This window comes from Ziziphus jujuba, chromosome 8, assembly GCF_031755915.1.
Source record: "Ziziphus jujuba cultivar Dongzao chromosome 8, ASM3175591v1".
Taxonomy (NCBI): domain Eukaryota; kingdom Viridiplantae; phylum Streptophyta; class Magnoliopsida; order Rosales; family Rhamnaceae; genus Ziziphus; species Ziziphus jujuba.
This window is the reverse complement of record NC_083386.1, coordinates 28,366,666-28,390,217: the sequence shown is the minus strand read 5'-3', so window position 1 is coordinate 28,390,217 and position 23,552 is coordinate 28,366,666. Positions and strand designations below refer to the sequence as shown.

At 38.5% G+C, this 23,552-nt stretch overlaps 2 protein-coding genes across 2 annotated transcripts; one reads left to right on the top strand and one right to left on the bottom strand.

Annotated features, from left to right (window-relative positions):
- The first annotated feature begins 192 nt into the window (after nucleotides 1-192).
- On the top strand, nucleotides 193-3,235 carry LOC107414770 (E3 ubiquitin-protein ligase SINAT5). The gene is made up of 3 exons (XM_016022951.4): nucleotides 193-854; nucleotides 1,805-2,191; nucleotides 2,693-3,235. The coding sequence occupies exons 1-3, from the start codon at nucleotides 591-593 to the stop codon at nucleotides 3,053-3,055; spliced, it is 1,014 nt and encodes a 337-aa protein (XP_015878437.1). The 5' UTR covers nucleotides 193-590; the 3' UTR covers nucleotides 3,056-3,235.
- Nucleotides 3,236-3,741: 506 nt separating this feature from the next.
- Nucleotides 3,742-6,113, bottom strand: LOC107414769 (pentatricopeptide repeat-containing protein At3g49240, mitochondrial). Its single transcript, XM_016022950.4, has one exon. The coding sequence runs from the start codon at nucleotides 5,964-5,966 to the stop codon at nucleotides 3,978-3,980; it is 1,989 nt and encodes a 662-aa protein (XP_015878436.2). The 5' UTR covers nucleotides 5,967-6,113; the 3' UTR covers nucleotides 3,742-3,977.
- Between the last annotated feature and the right edge of the window lie 17,439 nt (nucleotides 6,114-23,552).

Here is a 23,552-nt window from a genome sequence, read left to right as displayed (position 1 = left end):
AAAAAATAAGATTTTTGAGGGAGGGAAAAAAAAAAAAAAATGGAAGTGGTTTTTATTAACCACGTGTGTAAGTTACTATTTATAAGTGAGTTTCTTAAAACATTTTCGTTGTCATATATTTTAAATTAATTGTCTAAACTTAATTAGAGTAAACAAATAATAGAAAACATTAACGACAGTTGGATTATAATCCTACTCCCATCAGTTTCTTCGGATCAACGGTCATCCTTTTCTCTCTCTCTCTTCACAGTTCACACAAACCCTGGAAAGAGAGAGAGAGAGAGAGGGCGAAGAAAAGAACCTCTTTTTTTTCTGAAAAGAGGGGGTTGTTTGGTTACGGGGAATCCCATCAAGCCCACATTTTCCCCCATTTCTTATGTTTGTTTTCTTTCTCTTCTTCTTCTTCGGAAAATCAATCTCCCCAATCAAAACGAAGAAAAAGAAGAGAAGATTTTAGTGAAATCGGATGAACCTAGGTATAAATGTTCTGGGTTTTGAATTAGTTGGATTTTGATTTGTAAATTTTTATATATATATTTGCTTTTTGGGGGGTGGGGGGTTGGTGGGTTTTTGTCTCTTGGGTCTGAGGGATGGACTTGGACAGCATTGAGTGTGTATCTTCCTCAGATGGTCTTGATGAGGATGAGATCCATCAACACCATAATACCCTTCTCCCTCATCCACATCCTAATCTCCATCAGCACCTTCCCGAATTCTCTTCTTCTAAGCCTCGAACCAATGGCGCTAACAATATTACTATTGCGGGTCCAAACGCCATTACTCCGGCCACCAGCGTCCACGAGTTGCTCGAATGCCCTGTCTGCACCAATTCCATGTACCCTCCAATCCATCAGGTTTGTCCTCTCTCTCTCTCTGCCGCTTCCTTTGCTTTGGGTCGCAAATGGTTGTTTTGAATTCGTTCTTAATACTTGCATTTATATATGTATTTTATTTTGAAGTGGATTCGGGTTTTTTTTTTTTTTTCTTTTTCTTTTTGCTCGTTGTGGGTACTTTGTTGCTTGATACTTGTTTGATGATTTGATGGGTCTGAGATGGGTTTGAGTTGATTTTTAAAATTGGGTTTTGGAGCGGTTATTGAATCCAATACGTACGTTGTTTAATTTTGACATTTTGTGATTTGCTGTATGAATGGTCCTGTGGGAACCGGGTTTATTAGATAAGTTGTTGATTAGATGATTGTTGATTATTGATGCATCCTGATGGGTTCTGATTCCATTTGTTGGCATTGGTCCAATGCATGCACCGATGTCTGGTTCTGGGTGGATGATGATATAAGCAATGCTGAAGTGAGGAATTTTGAATTTTTGGAATTTAATTACTGGAAGACGTTTCTATCATTAATGAGTGAAGTACGTTCTTGCCAGACCTTTTTTCAACTCCTTTTTAGACAGTCTCTAGCATGGTTTTTTATAACAAAATTTTCTTGCTGCAATTTAATTGCTGTCTCTTTGATAACTCGTGTCAGTTGAATAATTGAACTACTCATGAATTAGTAATTGGATCACTGTGGTTCTGCATTTTCACCCTCTAGTGTATATTCTTAAGTTAAATTGCTTCTGCAATATTATTTGGCATGGGTCAGAAAGTAGAAAATTTACATATTCAATGGTTAAATAACTTAGATCGGCAGCATGAATCTGCATTTGCTTGCTCCCATAAATGTGCCCAAGACAAACTTGGATAAATATTTTAACATTGATTTTTGATTCGTGTAAGTTGAAAATGATGGTTGTGAATCTTAAAAGATGGTTCTTGTCTTCTCAACGAAGTAACTCCTTTGCAGTGCCATAATGGACATACACTGTGTTCCACCTGCAAAACAAGGGTACACAACCGGTGCCCCACCTGTAGACAGGAACTTGGAGATATTAGGTGTTTAGCATTGGAGAAGGTGGCTGAGTCACTTGAATTGCCATGCAAATATTACTCGCTTGGATGTCCAGAGATATTTCCATACTACAGCAAACTTAAGCATGAATCAATGTGTAACTTCAGACCTTATAATTGCCCATATGCTGGATCAGAGTGCTCTACTGTCGGGGATATCCCTTTCCTAGTTGCTCACTTGAGGGATGATCACAAGGTGGACATGCATACAGGATGCACATTCAACCATCGTTATGTGAAGTCAAATCCCCGGGAAGTAGAGAATGCCACTTGGATGCTTACGGTAAGTGATATTGCTTTTGGAGTTTTGATTTGTATTTTCTGCAAAAAGCAATGTATAATGTGTACCGAGTTTATATAAGTTTTGGTGTATTCAACTTTTGAGTTTGGACCAACCATTTTGTGAATGAAGATATGCACCCTTACTGCAAATATATAAGTCCCCATCAATGTATTTATGCACCTAGATGCTGTCTTTTTCGTTAAATGTCTTTGATTATTATGACCTTTTATTCTATATGCTAGAATTATTCTTTCCATATAATTGCAATGATGTTAATGTCATTTGATTTTTAGTTTACTGTGTTGCATTTATTTAATCACCCATTACTTTTGTCATAAGTTAGTCTATTGTAGATGTGTCAACAGTAATCCAGCCATCAGTGAAACGATCTCTATATTGTTCAAGAGAACACCTATTTTAAAGAGGTATCTGTGAGGTTCAAAGTTTCTCATCTCAATATACTAACACCAGAATTCACTGGCTTGTCTGCTTCTTTGTCAGGTCTTCCATTGTTTTGGTCAATATTTCTGCCTGCATTTTGAAGCCTTCCAGCTTGGCATGGCTCCTGTTTACATGGCATTCCTACGTTTTATGGGTGACGAGAATGAAGCTCGGAACTATAGCTATAGCCTAGAGGTTGGGGCTAATGGCAGGAAACTCATATGGGAGGGTACCCCACGTAGCATCCGTGATAGCCACCGAAAAGTCAGGGATAGTCATGATGGTCTCATTATCCAACGAAATATGGCCCTTTTCTTCTCTGGTGGTGATAGGAAGGAGCTGAAGCTTAGAGTTACTGGAAGGATATGGAAGGAACAACAGAATCCAGATGCTGGGGTGTGCATACCAAATCTTTGTAGCTGAAAGAGAAATTATTTTTGAAGGCATTTTTACAGTGTGTGTGTTTGTGACACTGCTGTGTGTTGTATACCTGTGCTGTGCCAGCTTGTTCTGGTTTTCTGTAATGAACGAAACTACTGAGGTTTGGAAAGTTTTCAACGTTAATAAATTGTATGATATAAGCAGGCTTTCTTCCTCCAACAATTGCTCGGCTGATTCACACCTAACATGCTTTTCAATGAAGATTGGGCTACATCTCAACCTCTTTCTTGAAGCTTTTATATGACGTATCTAAAGCTTTTCTTGAAGCTTTTATAGAAAAATCATCTTTAAAATCAATTTTCTGCAAAAGTAAGTTCAGGTTTGTAGTGTTTAATCTTGGAAAAACAATTGAGGAAAAAATAAATAAATATTGTATAGTGTTACGATAATGCTTGTACGTCCCCTACTGATCACTTCTACTCCCTCGGCCTTATAATACCCTAGCCTTCAAATTTACCTGCTCTACCATTCAAGCAATTCTCTTTGGTTTCACCAGTTTCCATGTCAAGTTGGAGTCTGCCATCACCTAAAACATCTCGGTTCCTAATGTCAGCTAAAAATATGCATTTTGGATTTGACAAATTCTTTAGTGGGCAATTAAGGATATATCTATATCACATGTTGACCATCCATTTCATTCGAAAGCTATCTAGACGAGGGAAAAGAAATTCGTAAAATGAGGCTGCTAATATAACAATCGCTCAACAACAGGACAGCGGAATTTATCAAATTACATAAGCTTCAAGCTCATAATCCCCTAAAAATGAAGGAGAAAAATTAAATGACAAAATCATCGTCATTCCCAACAATGACATTAGATTTTCTGTTCCTAGTCTAAATGTTTATATACCCATCATCAAGTTAATGCCCATAAATCCCGCCTGTTCAGTTGCACCAGCCAATTCTAACCTTTGATTGCTTCCTCTGCAGTCTCCGGATTGGCAGAAGCAGATTCCACTGGAGAAGATTCACTGACACCCTCTTGATCAGCCTGCTTTTCTTCATTTGCTGAAGTAGTGATTTCAGATCCAATAATCTCCGCAATTCCTGTTTTACCAGCCTCAATGGCATTTCCATTGGCATCTGCAGAACCTGTATCAGACTCCTTATTCCCAAACAACTTTGATGGAAGTAAAGAGGAGACAGCAGCCCTTGCACTTCTCTTTGCTGCTTCTGCTGCTTCAGCCTCCTTCGCCTTAGCTTCGGCTTTCTGCCTCTCCTTCTCCTCCATAAGCTTCACCAAATCATCCTCTCTACCTTCCTTTCTCAGCTCTCCTTTAACGAACTCCTGCACCTCCTCATTGAATTCAACCCCGTCATCATCCAGCATTGTGTCCACAACATTAAGCACCTCATCGAATTTGCCTGACTCACTTAATGCTTTCATTATAAACTCATAGCTTGGAACATCCATCTTGAGCTTCTTCACCATCAGATCAAAAAATGATTTCGCTTCATCAATCTTTCCTACCTTAACTAACCCATCAACTAACTTGTTATAGACTGCCAAATTAGGCCTTAGCTTGGAATCAATCATTTTCCTGAAATACTCAGCAGCATCATCCGGCCTATTCTCCTTAAAGCAAGCATCCATTAACAGTACAAATGTATACTCATCCGGGTTCACCCCCTTCCCGTCCATTTCTCCATAGAGCTCCTCTGCTTCAGTCAACAACCCATTATTGCATAATTGCTCAATCAAATTGTTGAAAGATAAGGCGTCCGGACTGCACCTATAATCCCCCATCTTCCTGAAGACCTCAATGGCATCTTTAAAGCTCCCTTGCGCACAATATCCATCTGCCATCACATTAAAGCTTCCCAAATTCACAGCCAAACGCTTAGGTGGGTTGTGCTCCTTTGTCATTCGATCAAACAACCCCAATGCCTCATCAAACTTGCCATTCTTGCTCAAAGCATCCAACACCGAATTGTAAGCCACTGCACTCATCTTGACTTTCGAATTCTCCCCAACAGCCTCCTCATAACACTCCATAGCCTCCTTCTCCATTCCCCTCAAGAAATACCCCTTCATCAAGCTCCCATACACAACACCATCTTCCACAGACCCACCTAACTTCTCCTTCAACTCTTCATACAGCCTAAAAACCCCATCAGCATCAGAATTCTTCACGCAGCCCAACATCAAATGGTGGTAAACAACAGGGTTTGCCGGAATCCCTTTGACATCCATTTCTTCTTTCAACTCCAAAGCTCTCTCCAACTTGTTATTATCCACCAACCCTGCTATCAGAATCTGATAAGTGGTAGGAGAAGGATTGAAAGGAGCGTCATTGATCAACTGCTTGTAATGCTCCATAGCAATATCGGGCTTCCTACAATCCAAATAAGTCTGAAAAATCAAATTGTGGGTTATAATATTAGGAGCAACACCTGCTTGGGTGATAAAGCGGTGGAGGGAAAGGAGATCGGAGTATTTAGATTGGCGTAGCAGAGCATTGAGAACAGCGTTAACGGTGAAAATGGTAGGACGACAATTGGAGTAGATGGAGTGGCGGGTATAAAGAGCGGCCTCTTCGAGGTCGTTCTTGCGGATGAGTTCGAGGATTCGATTGTGGAGGTTCAGTCGGTTGCCGGAGAGAGCTGTGACGGGTTCGGGGAGTTTTGGGGCATTGGGGTTTTGAGGTTTAGGGGATTGGGTCTGAGCCTGTTGCTGCTGTTGTTGGGTTCGGTGAAGGGAGGAGAGAGGTGGTTCGATGCGGAGTCTGCGCTTACGGCGGCGGCGCTCAGCGGCGGCTTCCTCCGGAGTAGCGAAGGAGAGGAAACGGAGGGAGATGAAGGAACTTGGTGGAGGAGGAAGACGACGGAGGTGGCGATGAGGTGCGTTTAGGGACTTCAGGTGGATTAGAAATGTAGGCTTTGAGAGAGCCATTGATTCGTTCTGAGCTTTTTTTAGGATCTGACTGAGAGAGAGAGAGAGACAGAGAGAGAGAGAGAGAGAAAGAGAGAGAGGGAGAAGAGAAGGGTTTTGGGATTGGAAACGTGATTTAAAGAGAGAATTTTTATCGACCGGGATAATAAGGGTTCTAAGAGGGTTTATGTTTGTTTATCAGAAAATCTTAAGCGAAGAATACTGTACGGCCTTTGGTAACCGAAATGAACCCCATGAAGGCCCAAAACTTCATTTTACTGCGTCAAAGCTTTGTTATAGGCCCAAACTTTGATATTATTGGGCCAAAGGGGCCCAAAAATTGAGCCCATTGAGTCGAAGCTTCTGGGATGGGCCCAAAACTTAGCATAGTTGGACGGAAGCTTTAGGGAAAAGCCCAAAACCTTATTATATTGGGCCAATGCTTTTCTTAAGGTGCAAAATAGAAATAGTTGGGCCGTAAACTTCCATATAGGCCCAAAACTTTGCACTATTGGGCCCAAGCTCAAGCCCAAAAATTGATATTCTGGGGTCTACATTTTGGAGGCCCAAAACTCAATATTATTGGGCCCAATGCTTCTGTTATAGGCCCAAAATTTAATATTTTTCAGCCGGAGCTCCTGTTACAGGCTTAAAACTTGACATGGTTGGGCCATTTTTGGAATAATGCCCTTGAAATTCTATTAATTATCTTAAAAAACGTAGGAGACCTTTTTCTTTTTTTTTTTCTTTTTTTTGGGGACCATAAACATGGGAGACTTGTGGATTGAACCTTCAACCAGATACTTTTTTTTTTTTTTTTTTTTTTTGAACCTTCAACCAGACACATTTTTTAAAAAAATAAATTTTTACAACAAAATATTTAGTATTTTATATATTTCTACATCATCAACCGTATTGAAAAGTCATGTCTCGCCACTTGTGTCAAAAATTGAAAATGCACAACCATTGGCAAACTCTTTCTTTGTTTCCATTATGGAAATTTGTCCCTTTCTGCTGTACTAATACACCAATGGAATAATCCCAAAACAGCATAAATTTCACCGATGAATTTCTACGGAGGATTTTTAAATTGAAAGTATTTACCTTCAAGCAAAAGAAAATATGAACTAAAATTTAGGGAACTTTTTTTCCGTTGATAGGTTAAAAAAATCGACCTATATACAGTTCAAGATGATTTTGACATCCACAATAATTTCTAATAAGGTAATAAAAATTTAATCTTTGTCACTTATCAAGGAAGAAGGTAGATAATTTTGTGAAAGTGATGTGACAGAGAGAAAAGCTATACAGCAAGCTGTTTTTTGATCACCCATACAAGTCATGTCCTATTAATCCTGGCGATAAACTCCAAAAAAATATTCAAACAAAGACAAACTACAACATTAAGATATCCATAAAATTATAGTCAATCTGTACTATACAAAAATGTTTAATAATACATTGCATTTTATATCATTTTCAACGTACCAAATTTTCTGAAATGCATAATTAACATACACTTGACTCTGCCACATAAATTAATGTTTATTTAAGCTACACATGCAGAAAGGGACATATATTTATATCGTTGACGAAGTATGTGGCCCGAAGCTACCAAGGAGAAGATTAATTAAGCTAATTTAGATTATATATTAAGTTGGTGCTTCATGGACCGTGGATATCTTAATCGATGGGAGTTGTAGCTAGGTTGGCCTGTGGCCTATTGGCTATTGGTGGGTTGCTTACAGTCGCCAAGTATATAGTTGTATGGATTTGGGCATCTTTCGTAAACGTTGATCACCTAAACACTATTTAATTAAATTTTTTGCATGTTGCACATATTAATTAGTTGTCATATAATTATATTATGTTGGACCACAAATTGTTGACCATTATCAAAACATGACATTTTTTATTTTAATTTTTTATGATCAATCTGCCGGTAAGATATCAGAATCTTAAAAGTTTTTTTTTAAAAAAAAAAAAGTTCAAAATCAATATGAAAAATTCGTATGCTACATTTTGCCGCAAGGTCGACCTTGAATTGTTTTTCGTTTTTTTTTTTTTTTTAGTTGGAATTACACGTATAATGTCATTAGCTATATTATACTGGTTTACCTCGTGTATATATATATATATGTTTATGGCTCTCTGTGTCCTTCCAAAAAAAAACTGATTTTAAAGCTTTTATTATCAAATAAGCTAAAAAAAGTATAACAAACTAGTTTTTCAAAATTTTGAAAGCTGCATAGTTGTTATGGATAGTAACTGGAGTGTGCTTTTCAATGCTAAAAAGGTAGCAAAACCCTAGCAGCATTTTTTTTATCAGTCTCTGAGAAACTATATATAGTTTATATATATACATACTATATTGATGGTCGCAGAGGACAATACAATTGAAGAAGACGGTGAGCTCTTTTTTAGACGGCAAATCTAGCAGGGAATGATGGAAATGCCAAGAAGCCGCACAAGATTCTTCATTCTTGGATCTATAATTTCACAGCAGAATGAATGTGACATCTGCAACTGTAACACCCCGTCCCAAATCGCACCGGAATCCGTGCACGTTGACCGAGGTTGACCGTTGACCGTTGACCGAAGGGGGTCAAAAGTTGACTTTTTGACTCGGTGAGAATTTTGAGTTGACTAGGGTACCGTGGCGAAGTGCACGATGCCACGAGTTCGTAGACTGGTAGCACGTCGAAAATGGAGCTACGGTTTGAAAGTTATGGACGAAACAAGTTGCGGTCCAAACTGTCCAAGGGGTGCCGGAGTTGACTTTTTGTTTATGGGGAATTGAGCTTTGACTCATGCATGGTTGTGAAGTGCTCGTCGATACGAGTTCACAGACTAGCGGCACGCTCAAAACGGACATCCGGTTAAAAAGTTATGGACGTTTGAAGTTTACCGGATACCGTATTATTTTAATATTTTTTTTGGGTCGGTGAACAGTGAAACGCCACGTGTCAGTTTCTGATTGGTCCACGTGGCATGAACAGTGTCACGCAGGGTTTTAATTTTGAAAAACTCTCGGGGAAGAGAGAGAAAGAGAGAGAAGAGAGAGAAAGAGAGAGAAGAGAGAGAGAGAGAGCCACCGCCGGCCACCGGATTTTGCCACTGTTCCGGCCGAGTTACTGTACACGCACCGGACAGAAAGCTTGCCCACCTCATTTCCGGCAAAACCTCCAAATTTCACGGCGAACGGCCGCCGGACGCGCCCGGATCGGACGTCCGAAGTTTGGCGGCGATTTTTCCCCCTCCACCGCCGGCCACCGCGAATCGGCACTATTCCGGCCGATATACAGTACACACGCCATACACCCATCATCCTCTCCTCAAGTCCGGCCTACCCACCAAAAATCACGGCCATCGGACCACCGACGCGCCGGGATCGGAGCGTTTTCCGGCGAGGGGTCGAAAATCTTCAAACGGTGATTTCTCCGCCGTCCGACCTCCGTTTTGCTCACTGTCGGTCCCGTTGGATTGCTCTCCTCACGATCTACAAATCTGCAAAATTTCACAGCAAACGGCCACCGCCGGAAAATACTGTTCCGGCGACGGTTGCCGGTGACGTGGCGGCCCGCCGGAAATTACTGTTCCGGCGAGTGCCCGAAAATTCCGGCCAGCTCCAGTCCGCAGTGTTCGACCTCCTGAACCCAAATCCGACTTCCGTTTCCGCCAATTCGCGACGGTTTGGGAGAATTGCGGAGCCGAAACCCGAAAAGCTTCCCGACGAAATTCAAACCCCGTCGGGTACGATCATCGGAAATTAAGACCGGATCTGTGATTAGCATCACTCGAGCTTCGATTCGGTATATGATTCGTAAATTTTAGTTATCGTTTGTGTTTTGACCCCCCGGGTACCGGGTATTATTTACCCGAATAAAATATTAATTTATTTGACTGTCTGTGAATTTTGTTCTAGGAGCACCGGTGAGTCGTAGAATTGATCCCGTAGTGGATCATGGGTTAATTGCGTGCTCCAGGTGAGTGACCCACCTTCAAATTAATTTTGGGGAATTTAATTGATGAATATATTATGTGTGAATGAAATATTTGGAATTTAATTTCTATGTGCCAAATATTTATTGGATTTATTGTAGAATTATTTATGAATTTATTGGATTTAAGAAAATGCGAATTCTACAATTTATGCCATGTGGAATTATTTTATGGTTTTGAGGATTTTGAAATTGGTGTGGTTTTAATGGTAAATTGGGCATGATTTGATTTTCAAATATTTCAAAGAAAATATTTGGTTATATTGGTGATTTCAATTTTTATAAAATATGCCCATGGAATATTATGAGATTTGATTATGATATTTCGAGAAATTATTTATGCTATTGGGAAAATGTGGATATTTGAATTGATGGATTTGGAAGTTGGTGGATTTGAAAATCATGGAATTTATGGTATGGATTATAAGGAAATTGTGGAGAATTTCCCGGTTCAAGCGGATGGATTATGCCCGCTATGCTTATGAAAAATGTGAAATTTGTTTTATGATTTAAATTTATGGATTTTATGATTTTTAGATGCACCGTGCACGTACTGGTGTTCTGATTATGTGATATGGTATATGTGATATGGTATATGTGATATGGTTAGTGTGCACACGGTTGTGATTAGCGCGCAGGTGGGTGTGATTAGCGCGCAGGTGATGTGATTAGCGCGCAGGTGGGTGTGAGTAGCGCGCGGTTGATATTATGAGGGTGTCCTGTGGATGCCATCGGAGAGGGCGGCCACCCCCCTTTGGCCGGGACACCAGGTTAGCAGCGGCGCTGTGGGACGCCACGCGACCGTATGCCGGTTTCTCTCTATAACCTCCTGTCTGGCGGTACCTTGGGACGCTGGGTACTGTTGGCGCCACTGGTATATAGTGGGTGCATCAACTGATTTTTGGAACTGTGTTTTAAAAATAAAATGTTTGGAAACTGTATTGGAAAAATAAAATTAATTATTACTGTTCGGATATTTATTTGATGTCTTGGTTTTCGGGGAATATGGATAAAGGGTTTTGTGAAATTGTTTTAAAAGGGGAACCTTTCCAACTGAGTGAATTGTAAGGGTTTTGAGAGAAAATATTATTTCCAAATAATTATTATTTATACTTATTACTGTGATAATATATGGTATAGTAGTAGGGTCGCTCACTGAGATGATTAGCATCTCACACTCTTAAATTCCGTTCCTCTAGGTACCAGGTTGTCGGTGTTCACTCGGAGCGGACTTGATCTTCCTTGCTGTTTTAGTTCGGCAGTACCCTGTTATTCTTTTATTGCAGTTGTAATATTTCTTTCACTCTTGTTGTATTTATTTTGCACTGGATTACTGTATTTATTTTTTTTAAGTGCTGCAATTTGTGAAATCGATTTGTAGTACTGTGGGAGGAATAAGGGGATAATTTTAGAAGTGTGTTTTCAGTGCAGGGAATTTTGTGGTAAGTAAATCCCTTAGGGGAGGCTCTGCCGGATTTTCCGTTGGAAGGTTCGGTAGGGTTTCCCTGGGATCAGGGCTGTCTAGGGTTCCGGGGAAGGAATTCTGGACGGGTCCTGACAGTTGGTATCAGAGCTCTAGGTTCTAGTATTCCTAAGGGACTGTGCATTGTTGTGCATCCTATCCGTGTTTAATCTCTCGTTTTACCCGTGTGAAAGCGTTCTTTCTGTTTGTCTCGAAGTAAATTCGTTGTCCGAGTTTGAATAACTCTAATCTTCGAGGGTGTCAATTAGGATCATCTAGCCTAACGGGAAATTCCTATGGCCTAGTCGATGGTCGAGGATGCGTTTTCTTTTTGAAGGTCAAGCTTATCATCGTGAATGGTATCCGTTTCGTTCATGGAGGAGAAGGATGATTGCCTAAGGATGTGTGTCGATTGATTTCAAGGCGTCAAAATATTTTCCCGGTCGATTATCAAAATTTAAATGCTTTTCAAAGTGGTATTTGAAATTAAAGGTGTTTTATTCAAGTATTTTTGGTTTGTGCTTGTACATGTATTTGTATGTTATATTGTTTGATATTATACTGCACCATATGGAGGCGGCGAACCAATGTGGTCCATGTAGAGCTAGCCCCATGATCATGTTGCCTACGAGTCCAGGGGATTGGACGGCCAATATAGGCAACCACCCTGGTTTGTATTGGTAGCAGAGTGTCAGCGACAGTTGGAATCATGGATTACGTAACATGTAGAAGGTGTCGTACGTACCTCCATTACAAGCGTGCATATTTTATTTTATGCTATGAATTTTAAGATATGAATTTCAATGTGGAGTTTTAACAATTGCCTATGCAAGTTAGGTATAGTTGAAAAATATATTTTATTATTTGTTTTATGTTATGGTTTTTCCAAAAGCGACTTAAGGTTAAGTATCGCCAGTCGAGAATCCAAAGCAGGGTATCGTTGAGTTCAAAAAGGAGATCTTAAAGGAAGCACGTGATTCAATGTATGCGATACACCCCAAGGGTATAAAGACGTATGGAATGCTCACTGGATGACATGGTGGTTTGGCACGATAGAGGAAGTTGCAAGATCCGAATAAAGGTACTTAGGTCACCGATAAGTAAAAGTAGGGAGATGTAAACATGGATTTCGTGCTTAAACTATCGTTCACAAAGAGAAGGTACGACAGAGTTTAGAGAATCAAGCAAGCTCCGGATAGCGACTAAAGTTCTACTTGGTGGTTGATGAGGTTAATGAGATGAGGATGATTCCTTAAGCATGGTTGGATGTTTAAGCATGGTTATTTTTCATTCTAGAAGCTAAGATCTTGATATCTTATTTCCTTGGAGATTTAAGGTTCGTATTGGTGGTGCTTTATCGATTCAAGGTGGTTGATATTATTGGTGATAATTTACAATGATAAGGAGTATGATTTTTGGGACGGAGTTAGAATTTAAGAAGTGTGGAATACTTTATTGGGTTAAGGATCTAGTGATTTGTTCATAGTATTGGTGGTGATGCTAGAATTAAGATTTAAATTTCTTATTGCTTGAGGTGTGGGTTCATGGAATCTATTTGAAATGGGGGAAACTTAGGGTTTTCAAGAATGGTATTTGGATGTTGAGAATTTTATTCATGACCTTGATGAATTTAGTTAAAAGAAAGATTGATGTTTGTCGAGGTTAAGACTATTGGTTAATCAATGAGGAGCAAGGGTTTGATAATTGTAAGTACTAGGAGGGTAATCGAAGACAAGTGAATTAATCTCAACCTTAACTTGGTGATACCAGTATTTGAGGAAATTAGACTTAAGTTCTAATCTAACCTTTTAAAGTGCTGATCGAGTCACGAGAGTTGGTTGTTGGTTTAAGGATGCATGCTTTAGAAGCACCTTATGGTTAGCGTTCGACTATGACCAAGACTTGCAGATCGTGTTCTCGTGGACCAATTTGAATATCCTTAATTAGTGGGCATGAGAATGAAAGTTGCACAAGAGGAAAGTTAAAGTCACTATTAGGCGTGATGGTAGTGTAGTGATAGTGGATAAGGCCTCTAGTATACTTGCTAAGTTACGCTGCCGACAAGTGGAAGCGAGAAAGCAGACATCGGCATGCAGCGTAATTCATGTGTTGTTGCTACAAAAGAACATCGAATACTTGTCAGTCGAGGAAGCGATGTGGAAACTCGAGGCACTACTTGTATGGAGCCACATGCCAAATCTATACCGACCACAAGAGCCTCAAGTATATTTTCACACAGAAGGAGTTAAATATGAGGCAAAGGCGATGGATGGAGTTGTTAAAGGATTATGACTGTGTGATTGATTATCACCCGGGTAAGGCGAATGTAGTGGCAGATGCCTTGAGTAGGAAGGCTACCGGATCTCTTGCTCACATCCAAGTCATCCAACTACCTCTCATGGTGGAGTTGAAGAAGATGGGGGTGTTAATGCATATGCATCCTTCAGGAGTTCTCATGGCTAGCTTCCAGGTACGACCGGTGTTGGTGGATCGTATAGTAGAGACCCAAATGGAAGATCCTAAGTTGAGGACAATTAAGGGCAAGGTACAAGAAGGTCTTGATCCGGAATTTTCCATAAGGAGGGATGGAGCCCTCGTGTATAAAGGACAACTTTGTGTTCCGGATATTCCAGGACTCAAGAAGGAGATTTTAGAGGAGGCGCACAGCTCGATGTATGCGATGCATCCTGGGAGTACCAAGATGTACCGGACGCTTGTTAAGTATTATTGGTGGATTGGTATGAAGAGAGAAGTGGCAGACTTCGTATTAAAGTGTTTGATTTGTCAACAAGTGAAAGCAGAAAGACAGAAGCCTTCGGGACTACTCCAACCTTTACCGATTCCCGTGTGGAAGTGGGAAGAACTCAATATGGACTTCGTATTCAAGCTTCCTTCCACACCTAGAAGGTACGACGGCATTTGGGTAATCATTGATCGTCTCACCAAGTCGGCACACTTCCTACCGGTACGAGAACATTTTTCACCCGAGAAGTTAGCTTAGTTGTTCGTGCAACGCATTGTAAGTCTTCATGGAGTACCGTTAGCCATCGTCTCCGATCGAGATCCGCGCTTTACTTCACGACTATGGCGGAAATTGGCTGATGCACTAGGAGCAAGACTTAACTACAGCACCGCTTTTCACCCGCAATCTGATGGACAAGCAGAGTGCACAATTCAGACATTAGAAGACCTGCTAAGGTCTTGCATTATGCAGTTTCGTGGTAGCTGGGATGAACAACTGCCATTGATAGAGTTTTGTCCTCCTGCGTACCGTGAGGCGAGAAGGAGAGAGTTCGAGGAACTGCGACAGGGGAACATGACAGTGACCGAGTACGAGAGGAGATTCCGAGAACTATCAGGATTCTGCATGCACCTGATTCCCGACGATCACACGAAGAAGGTGAGGTTCATAGACGGATTGAAAGAGAGCATCGGTTACACCCTTTCTGGATCAGTACATCCCACCTATCAGTCCGCCAGGGATGCAGCGCTCGAGCTAGAGAGACAGGAGGAGATACACAGACCCTCGAGGCGCAGATCATTCGAAGGATCGTATAGCGGAGTACCTCGACAGGGGGCAGCTAAGAAGAGCCATAGCTCAGGCTCAGACAGTGATGGGTTAAGCCCACGAGGCAGATTCCAGAGGAGAGATAGTTATCGCATGCCCCAGCCAGCTCGCCATTCGATCATTGTGGATGCAAGCTCGTATCAGCAGTCACGCATTGGTTCTCCGCGGATTTGTCCACTTTGTAGGGGGAATCATTCTGGGCAGTGTCAGATGGATGGTTTATGCTTTCGGTGTGGGCAGCCAGGCCACATAAGGAGGGATTGCCCTTATGGTAGCGGCAGTGTGCTAGAAGCAGGTCGACGGACACAGCATACGGGGATATTTCCAGGACAGAGTTCCCAGGGAAGTCAGCCAGTAGGAGTTTCTTCGGGATCAGTCCAGCCGTCTGCAGGATCGAGTCGAGGTAGAGGAAGGAGACCCCAGCAGACAAGTCAAGGCCGGGTGTTTGCTATGACGCAGCAGGGAGCCAGGACTACGCCCGACGATTTCACAGATCAAGTGATGGAAGCAGACCTGATCCTGTTGGATCTATCCAGACTTGAAGTAGTGTTGGGCATGGATTAGTTGGCAAGGAACTACTTAGTCGAGGAAGCGACATGGGAGCCCGAAGCGCAGGTGCGTGATCAGAACCCTTGTTTGTTCCAGTGACGCGCGGAAATTTCGAGGACGAAATTTTTGTAAGGGGGGAAGGCTGTAACACCCCGTCCCAAATCGCACCGGAATCCGTGCACGTTGACCGAGGTTGACCGTTGACCGTTGACCGAAGGGGGTCAAAAGTTGACTTTTTGACTCGGTGAGAATTTTGAGTTGACTAGGGTACCGTGGCGAAGTGCACGATGCCACGAGTTCGTAGACTGGTAGCACGTCGAAAATGGAGCTACGGTTTGAAAGTTATGGACGAAACAAGTTGCGGTCCAAACTGTCCAAGGGGTGCCGGAGTTGACTTTTTGTTTATGGGGAATTGAGCTTTGACTCATGCATGGTTGTGAAGTGCTCGTCGATACGAGTTCACAGACTAGCGGCACGCTCAAAACGGACATCCGGTTAAAAAGTTATGGACGTTTGAAGTTTACCGGATACCGTATTATTTTAATATTTTTTTTGGGTCGGTGAACAGTGAAACGCCACGTGTCAGTTTCTGATTGGTCCACGTGGCATGAACAGTGTCACGCAGGGTTTTAATTTTGAAAAACTCTCGGGGAAGAGAGAGAAAGAGAGAGAAGAGAGAGAAAGAGAGAGAAGAGAGAGAGAGAGAGCCACCGCCGGCCACCGGATTTTGCCACTGTTCCGGCCGAGTTACTGTACACGCACCGGACAGAAAGCTTGCCCACCTCATTTCCGGCAAAACCTCCAAATTTCACGGCGAACGGCCGCCGGACGCGCCCGGATCGGACGTCCGAAGTTTGGCGGCGATTTTTCCCCCTCCACCGCCGGCCACCGCGAATCGGCACTATTCCGGCCGATATACAGTACACACGCCATACACCCATCATCCTCTCCTCAAGTCCGGCCTACCCACCAAAAATCACGGCCATCGGACCACCGACGCGCCGGGATCGGAGCGTTTTCCGGCGAGGGGTCGAAAATCTTCAAACGGTGATTTCTCCGCCGTCCGACCTCCGTTTTGCTCACTGTCGGTCCCGTTGGATTGCTCTCCTCACGATCTACAAATCTGCAAAATTTCACAGCAAACGGCCACCGCCGGAAAATACTGTTCCGGCGACGGTTGCCGGTGACGTGGCGGCCCGCCGGAAATTACTGTTCCGGCGAGTGCCCGAAAATTCCGGCCAGCTCCAGTCCGCAGTGTTCGACCTCCTGAACCCAAATCCGACTTCCGTTTCCGCCAATTCGCGACGGTTTGGGAGAATTGCGGAGCCGAAACCCGAAAAGCTTCCCGACGAAATTCAAACCCCGTCGGGTACGATCATCGGAAATTAAGACCGGATCTGTGATTAGCATCACTCGAGCTTCGATTCGGTATATGATTCGTAAATTTTAGTTATCGTTTGTGTTTTGACCCCCCGGGTACCGGGTATTATTTACCCGAATAAAATATTAATTTATTTGACTGTCTGTGAATTTTGTTCTAGGAGCACCGGTGAGTCGTAGAATTGATCCCGTAGTGGATCATGGGTTAATTGCGTGCTCCAGGTGAGTGACCCACCTTCAAATTAATTTTGGGGAATTTAATTGATGAATATATTATGTGTGAATGAAATATTTGGAATTTAATTTCTATGTGCCAAATATTTATTGGATTTATTGTAGAATTATTTATGAATTTATTGGATTTAAGAAAATGCGAATTCTACAATTTATGCCATGTGGAATTATTTTATGGTTTTGAGGATTTTGAAATTGGTGTGGTTTTAATGGTAAATTGGGCATGATTTGATTTTCAAATATTTCAAAGAAAATATTTGGTTATATTGGTGATTTCAATTTTTATAAAATATGCCCATGGAATATTATGAGATTTGATTATGATATTTCGAGAAATTATTTATGCTATTGGGAAAATGTGGATATTTGAATTGATGGATTTGGAAGTTGGTGGATTTGAAAATCATGGAATTTATGGTATGGATTATAAGGAAATTGTGGAGAATTTCCCGGTTCAAGCGGATGGATTATGCCCGCTATGCTTATGAAAAATGTGAAATTTGTTTTATGATTTAAATTTATGGATTTTATGATTTTTAGATGCACCGTGCACGTACTGGTGTTCTGATTATGTGATATGGTATATGTGATATGGTATATGTGATATGGTTAGTGTGCACACGGTTGTGATTAGCGCGCAGGTGGGTGTGATTAGCGCGCAGGTGATGTGATTAGCGCGCAGGTGGGTGTGAGTAGCGCGCGGTTGATATTATGAGGGTGTCCTGTGGATGCCATCGGAGAGGGCGGCCACCCCCCTTTGGCCGGGACACCAGGTTAGCAGCGGCGCTGTGGGACGCCACGCGACCGTATGCCGGTTTCTCTCTATAACCTCCTGTCTGGCGGTACCTTGGGACGCTGGGTACTGTTGGCGCCACTGGTATATAGTGGGTGCATCAACTGATTTTTGGAACTGTGTTTTAAAAATAAAATGTTTGGAAACTGTATTGGAAAAATAAAATTAATTATTACTGTTCGGATATTTATTTGATGTCTTGGTTTTCGGGGAATATGGATAAAGGGTTTTGTGAAATTGTTTTAAAAGGGGAACCTTTCCAACTGAGTGAATTGTAAGGGTTTTGAGAGAAAATATTATTTCCAAATAATTATTATTTATACTTATTACTGTGATAATATATGGTATAGTAGTAGGGTCGCTCACTGAGATGATTAGCATCTCACACTCTTAAATTCCGTTCCTCTAGGTACCAGGTTGTCGGTGTTCACTCGGAGCGGACTTGATCTTCCTTGCTGTTTTAGTTCGGCAGTACCCTGTTATTCTTTTATTGCAGTTGTAATATTTCTTTCACTCTTGTTGTATTTATTTTGCACTGGATTACTGTATTTATTTTTTTTAAGTGCTGCAATTTGTGGAATCGATTTGTAGTACTGTGGGAGGAATAAGGGGATAATTTTAGAAGTGTGTTTTCAGTGCAGGGAATTTTGTGGTAAGTAAATCCCTTAGGGGAGGCTCTGCCGGATTTTCCGTTGGAAGGTTCGGTAGGGTTTTCCTGGGATCAGGGCTGTCTAGGGTTCCGGGGAAGAAATTCTGGACGGGTCCTGACAGCAACTCATAAATTATAGCTTAAATTCACTATGAAGCTTGGAATCTACATCATCATCATTTCTACTAACTTTGTTTATTTCTAGGAATATTTTTGCTAATTAATTTATGTGTTTTGTCCATTAGAATAGGAAGTTAATTATAATATATATACATAGTAAAGATTTCAAGAAAGATTTATGTATTAAATGAACTACTATATAGTTCATTTGTGCTAACCACATCATTCAAATAATAATATGTTATTTAAATAATTTTTATTTTCAAAAAGAATTAAACTTAAATATAAAAGAGAAACTTATAAAATTTAGGTGGGACCAATATTAATTATTGTTAGTGATTGTTTTAACATTTTTTAAAGTTGATTCAAATTTTCATTTGATACAAAGTAGCTTACAACAGCAGGTCATTTTTCATATTTGTATATGTAGACAGAGGTACTAAAGCATTGGAAAAACGATAATGGGAGTTGGAAATTATCCTTTTTTTCAGGCAAATGGGGATTTCAGAGATTTGACTTATAATAAGTTAATTTGGTACGTAATTGATCCCTATAACAACGCCTTTTGTTTTTGTTATATTTAGTAAGATTGTAATCGTATGCATATTTGAATATATGATACTCGTTGCGTCACACGTGACATGGCCTATTGCCTCTTTTCAAAAGGTCTAGCTGTCGTGTAGTTATTTAGTTGGACCAGCTAAAACAAGTTTCATTAATTTTGGGTTTTTCACCTTTTTTTTTTTTTTTTTAATTTTTTATCTTTTTACTTCCCCTTTTCTTTGCCTTCGTACGTTGGCCAAAATTTTATCTTGCTTTATTATCTTTCTACCCCAGTATAATTGGTTTTTTTTTTTTTTTTTTTGGCAATGTTCTACCCCACCATAACCAGTTGAATAAATAATGTACTACTTGTCAACATTGTCATCCTTTAATATAATCATCTATTTGGAGATTGAATTCGATTAACCAAACTACAAAAAGAAAAAATCTTCATTCAAAAGTAGTGAAATGTTTAAATGAAAACACACGTAAAAGGATGGGACTTGAAAAGAAGAAAAAGATGGATTTTAATAATTCATAAAGCTAGATTTTAATAATTCATATAGCTAGCATTTTGCTTTTGAGGAAGGTCAAAATAGAGGTGCAACGGCCACAAACATCTTCATCAATATTTCAACTTTTGCACAGCCCCACAAATCCATAATTCATGTCCTTTCTCAACTTTAGTGTTAGCCATCTTCATCACCGACTGTCATTTTTCCAAATATTAAGCTCGTGTTCGTGTTCTTTCTTCAAGGTCACGTATAATTACATGGTCGACAGATAATTAAAGGTTGATTAATAATTCACAATTTTTTCTCTTAAAAAAAAAAAAAAATATATATATATATATATAAGTGAATTAATAACGTTTGGCATGACTCGCCACTACTCATGAATTGAAATTACGAAGCACAAAGATATCTAGCTACTTCGTCATCAATATAAAAAGTTTCAGGACCCATTTCATTTTATTCATTTATAATTTCTTTGAAAGTTTTATCGAAAATGAATAAACGTTTTGCATGAGTCTCCACTTGTTGTGAATTCGAACAAAAAATGGTGGAAAAGTTAAGAGGACATTGTTGATGATCACGGGATATCAACTTTTCATCCCTGTAATTTGGGTGTGATGCATCGATCTGTATTCAACAGTATCTGAGTTTTGTCACAACAATAGCAAACAATAAAGGTAATGGAGTGACTTCGGTTGATCTGCTCTGTCACGTCATATATATATATATATATATATTTTAAGATTAAAAGCCAATCTTTTAATGAAATGGAACCCACTAAAAAGAAAAAAATAATAATTCATGAACATGATCATGAAATGGAAGCAGTTAATTTACATGTAAATTGAAGGGCAGCTTATGTACCGATTAATTAGTCTACATCAAGAAATGGGGGACCTCTTCATATTCTTTTGGCACCCTTTAGTAATCCAGTACCGTGTATCCACCGAAAAAAAACAAAAACAAAAAAAATCCAGTACTGCTATGTATATGTCCAATGAAATAATTTTTCTTTTCTTTTTGTTTTTTTTTTTTTGGGTCATAATCGAGGTACCCATTTCATGTAATTGATGTGGTTTGATTTTTATATACACCGTATATTGCCTTTTTTTTTTTTTTTAATAAATAAAGTCGATTTCAAGACCCAAGAGATATACATTTTACTGATTATATAGGTCTTTGATAATTGCAGGACCAGTAGATTGATGGAGACACACACACACACACAGAGATATATATATATATATATATATAAAACTATTAATTACGCAGATTATATTCATCAATTAGCTCATATATATATATATAACTATTAATTAAGCATATTATATTCATCAATTAGCGCATATATATGAATTTTTTTTTTTTTAACATAATATGGGTCGGTTTTGCAATTATATATCCAAATGCAGGTAAGAAACATATATAAGTTATTCTTTTACTATATATTATATACACCGTTGAAATTTGTACAAATACTAATAATATATATATATACACACACGTATACATGAAAGGAGGATGATGTTACTTTGCTAAATATATATTATAATTATGGGAGATTTTGACACATATATTAGAGGTAAAACATGTCCAAGGGGTCGGCTATCAAATTTAATAAAAAACAATTATAGGTCTGTAGGGAGGGATGCAACTTGCTTCTTCAGGAGTTAAATAATTATTCTATTTTACACATATTATATATATATATATATATATATATGCTACTCCAAAGAAAGCAAGCTTGAGGATGGAAATCTCATTGATTGCTACGAAAAATAAAAAAATAAAATGATAAAACTATTTTTAATTTTCTCCATTTATTTTCCTCACGTTGAAGATAGAGATAAAATAAAATAAAATCAATCTGTGACTTATTGATTGATAAGAACCCAACTAACATGATAAGCAAGATTACTTACTTGTAGAGTTGTCTTTTGGGAGGACAGTTTACAATTAATATTCAAATTATTCCAAGCGTTTATATATATATATCATTAACAATAATTTTTTTTTTATTATAGATTTATATTCATGGAATAGAGATGTGAATGGTTTATTAATTTCGTTCAACCAGTTATTCTAATTTTTTGTGTAAACTTACCCACACAACTAAAAGAAACTTTCTTAATTGGTAAAATTGATGTCAATCCTCCACGTACAAATAAATAATTACTTTATTAAATTTTGAGAAGAACCATCTGACTATAGGATGGCCTTCAGAGAGTGACATAACCTTGGGGGTCATAGCAGAAAAGATGCATTAGTTAATTGGTAGTCTAATAAACAAGAAACTAAATGATCAGCCTTTCAAGCATATAATACTATTTTAATTAAAAGATATATTAGAGGTAACAAAACATCTATTAAAATATATTTTACCGAATGATGAAATATTATGTTTCTAACAGATAAAATTACATATTATTTTAATAAGGATAAATCTAAAATGATTAAATTTTTTTATTAAAAATTTGATAACTTTTAAATGATTTATCTACTCATGTAATATAAAGTAATATCAATTTAATACCATTAAAAAATTATCACATAATTGATATTAAAATTTTAATACAAAATTTAATACCCCATAACATTGTTCTTTTAATAAATAAATCACCGTGGTAGACGTTGTAGCCTTTTTTGGTGCTCTAGCACTGCTCCTAATCAAATCAATAAAAGATACTCTAAAATCATAAATTTTTAGAGCTAAATTGTTTCTGTCTTCTCTATATTATTAACATATGCGTGTGTGTGTGTGTACATATATATATATATATATATATATATATAACATTCACGTAAAATAATATATGTTTATATATTATCAACATATTTAAATTGAATGAGTTTTATGTTTTGTATTATTTAACTTATTTAAATTCAAGGGATTTTATATATTTCCATATATTTTCTAACTGAACTTCTTGATTGGCCATTGTTTGTAACCTTATAAGCTTCTACAAATTAGCTTATAAAAGAAAAATTAGCTCACAAGCACTTTTAACCATAGTTAAATATAAAATGGCAAATGTTTATAAATCATATTAAAGAAAATGATAAAAGTTCGGCCATAAAATACATAATTTTAGTATTTATAAATTCAATACATGTACATGTGTGTATTATATATTACAGACTAAAAAATACAGAACTAAAAAAAGGGGAATTAAATATATATTAAAATAAATTAATTTTAATTTACAAGATAGAAATATAACAATTATTAATGCAATAATAATTTAATATGTTAAAAATATAAAAATAGTAAATATTTAAAAGACTACAAGAATAAAATAAAAAGTCTTTTTGATGCACATTTCTATGCCGTTGAAAAAGAAAATAAAATAATTAAAAATATTTATTTTTTCAAAAATGTGTTTTAAAAAAAAAATAAAAGACTTTAGCAAAACATGTGATATATTTTTTTGAGAGTTATAATATTTAATTTAAAATTTAAAACTTAAGTTAAAACCTTAAACTAGCCGCACAAGCAAAAGATTTAGAAAAAGTGTTGCCCCTTTCTTTTGAAAAGTGATAAATAATTAAGACTAAAAAAAAAACAAAAAAAAGGGTTAAAGTTCCTGCTGGAAACGAATCCGTCCTGTGTTGGATTTAACTTTTCGTTTCTTTTATTTTCCATCTTTTTTTAGGGTAAATTGTTTTGGTTTTAACTTTTTAACTATTGAGCAACGTGCTTATATTTATACTAAAATCCCAAAAAAGATTTTTTTTTTTTATTTTTTTATATTTTTAGTGTACTATTTAAAATAAAGGTGTTGAGCTTGAAAGC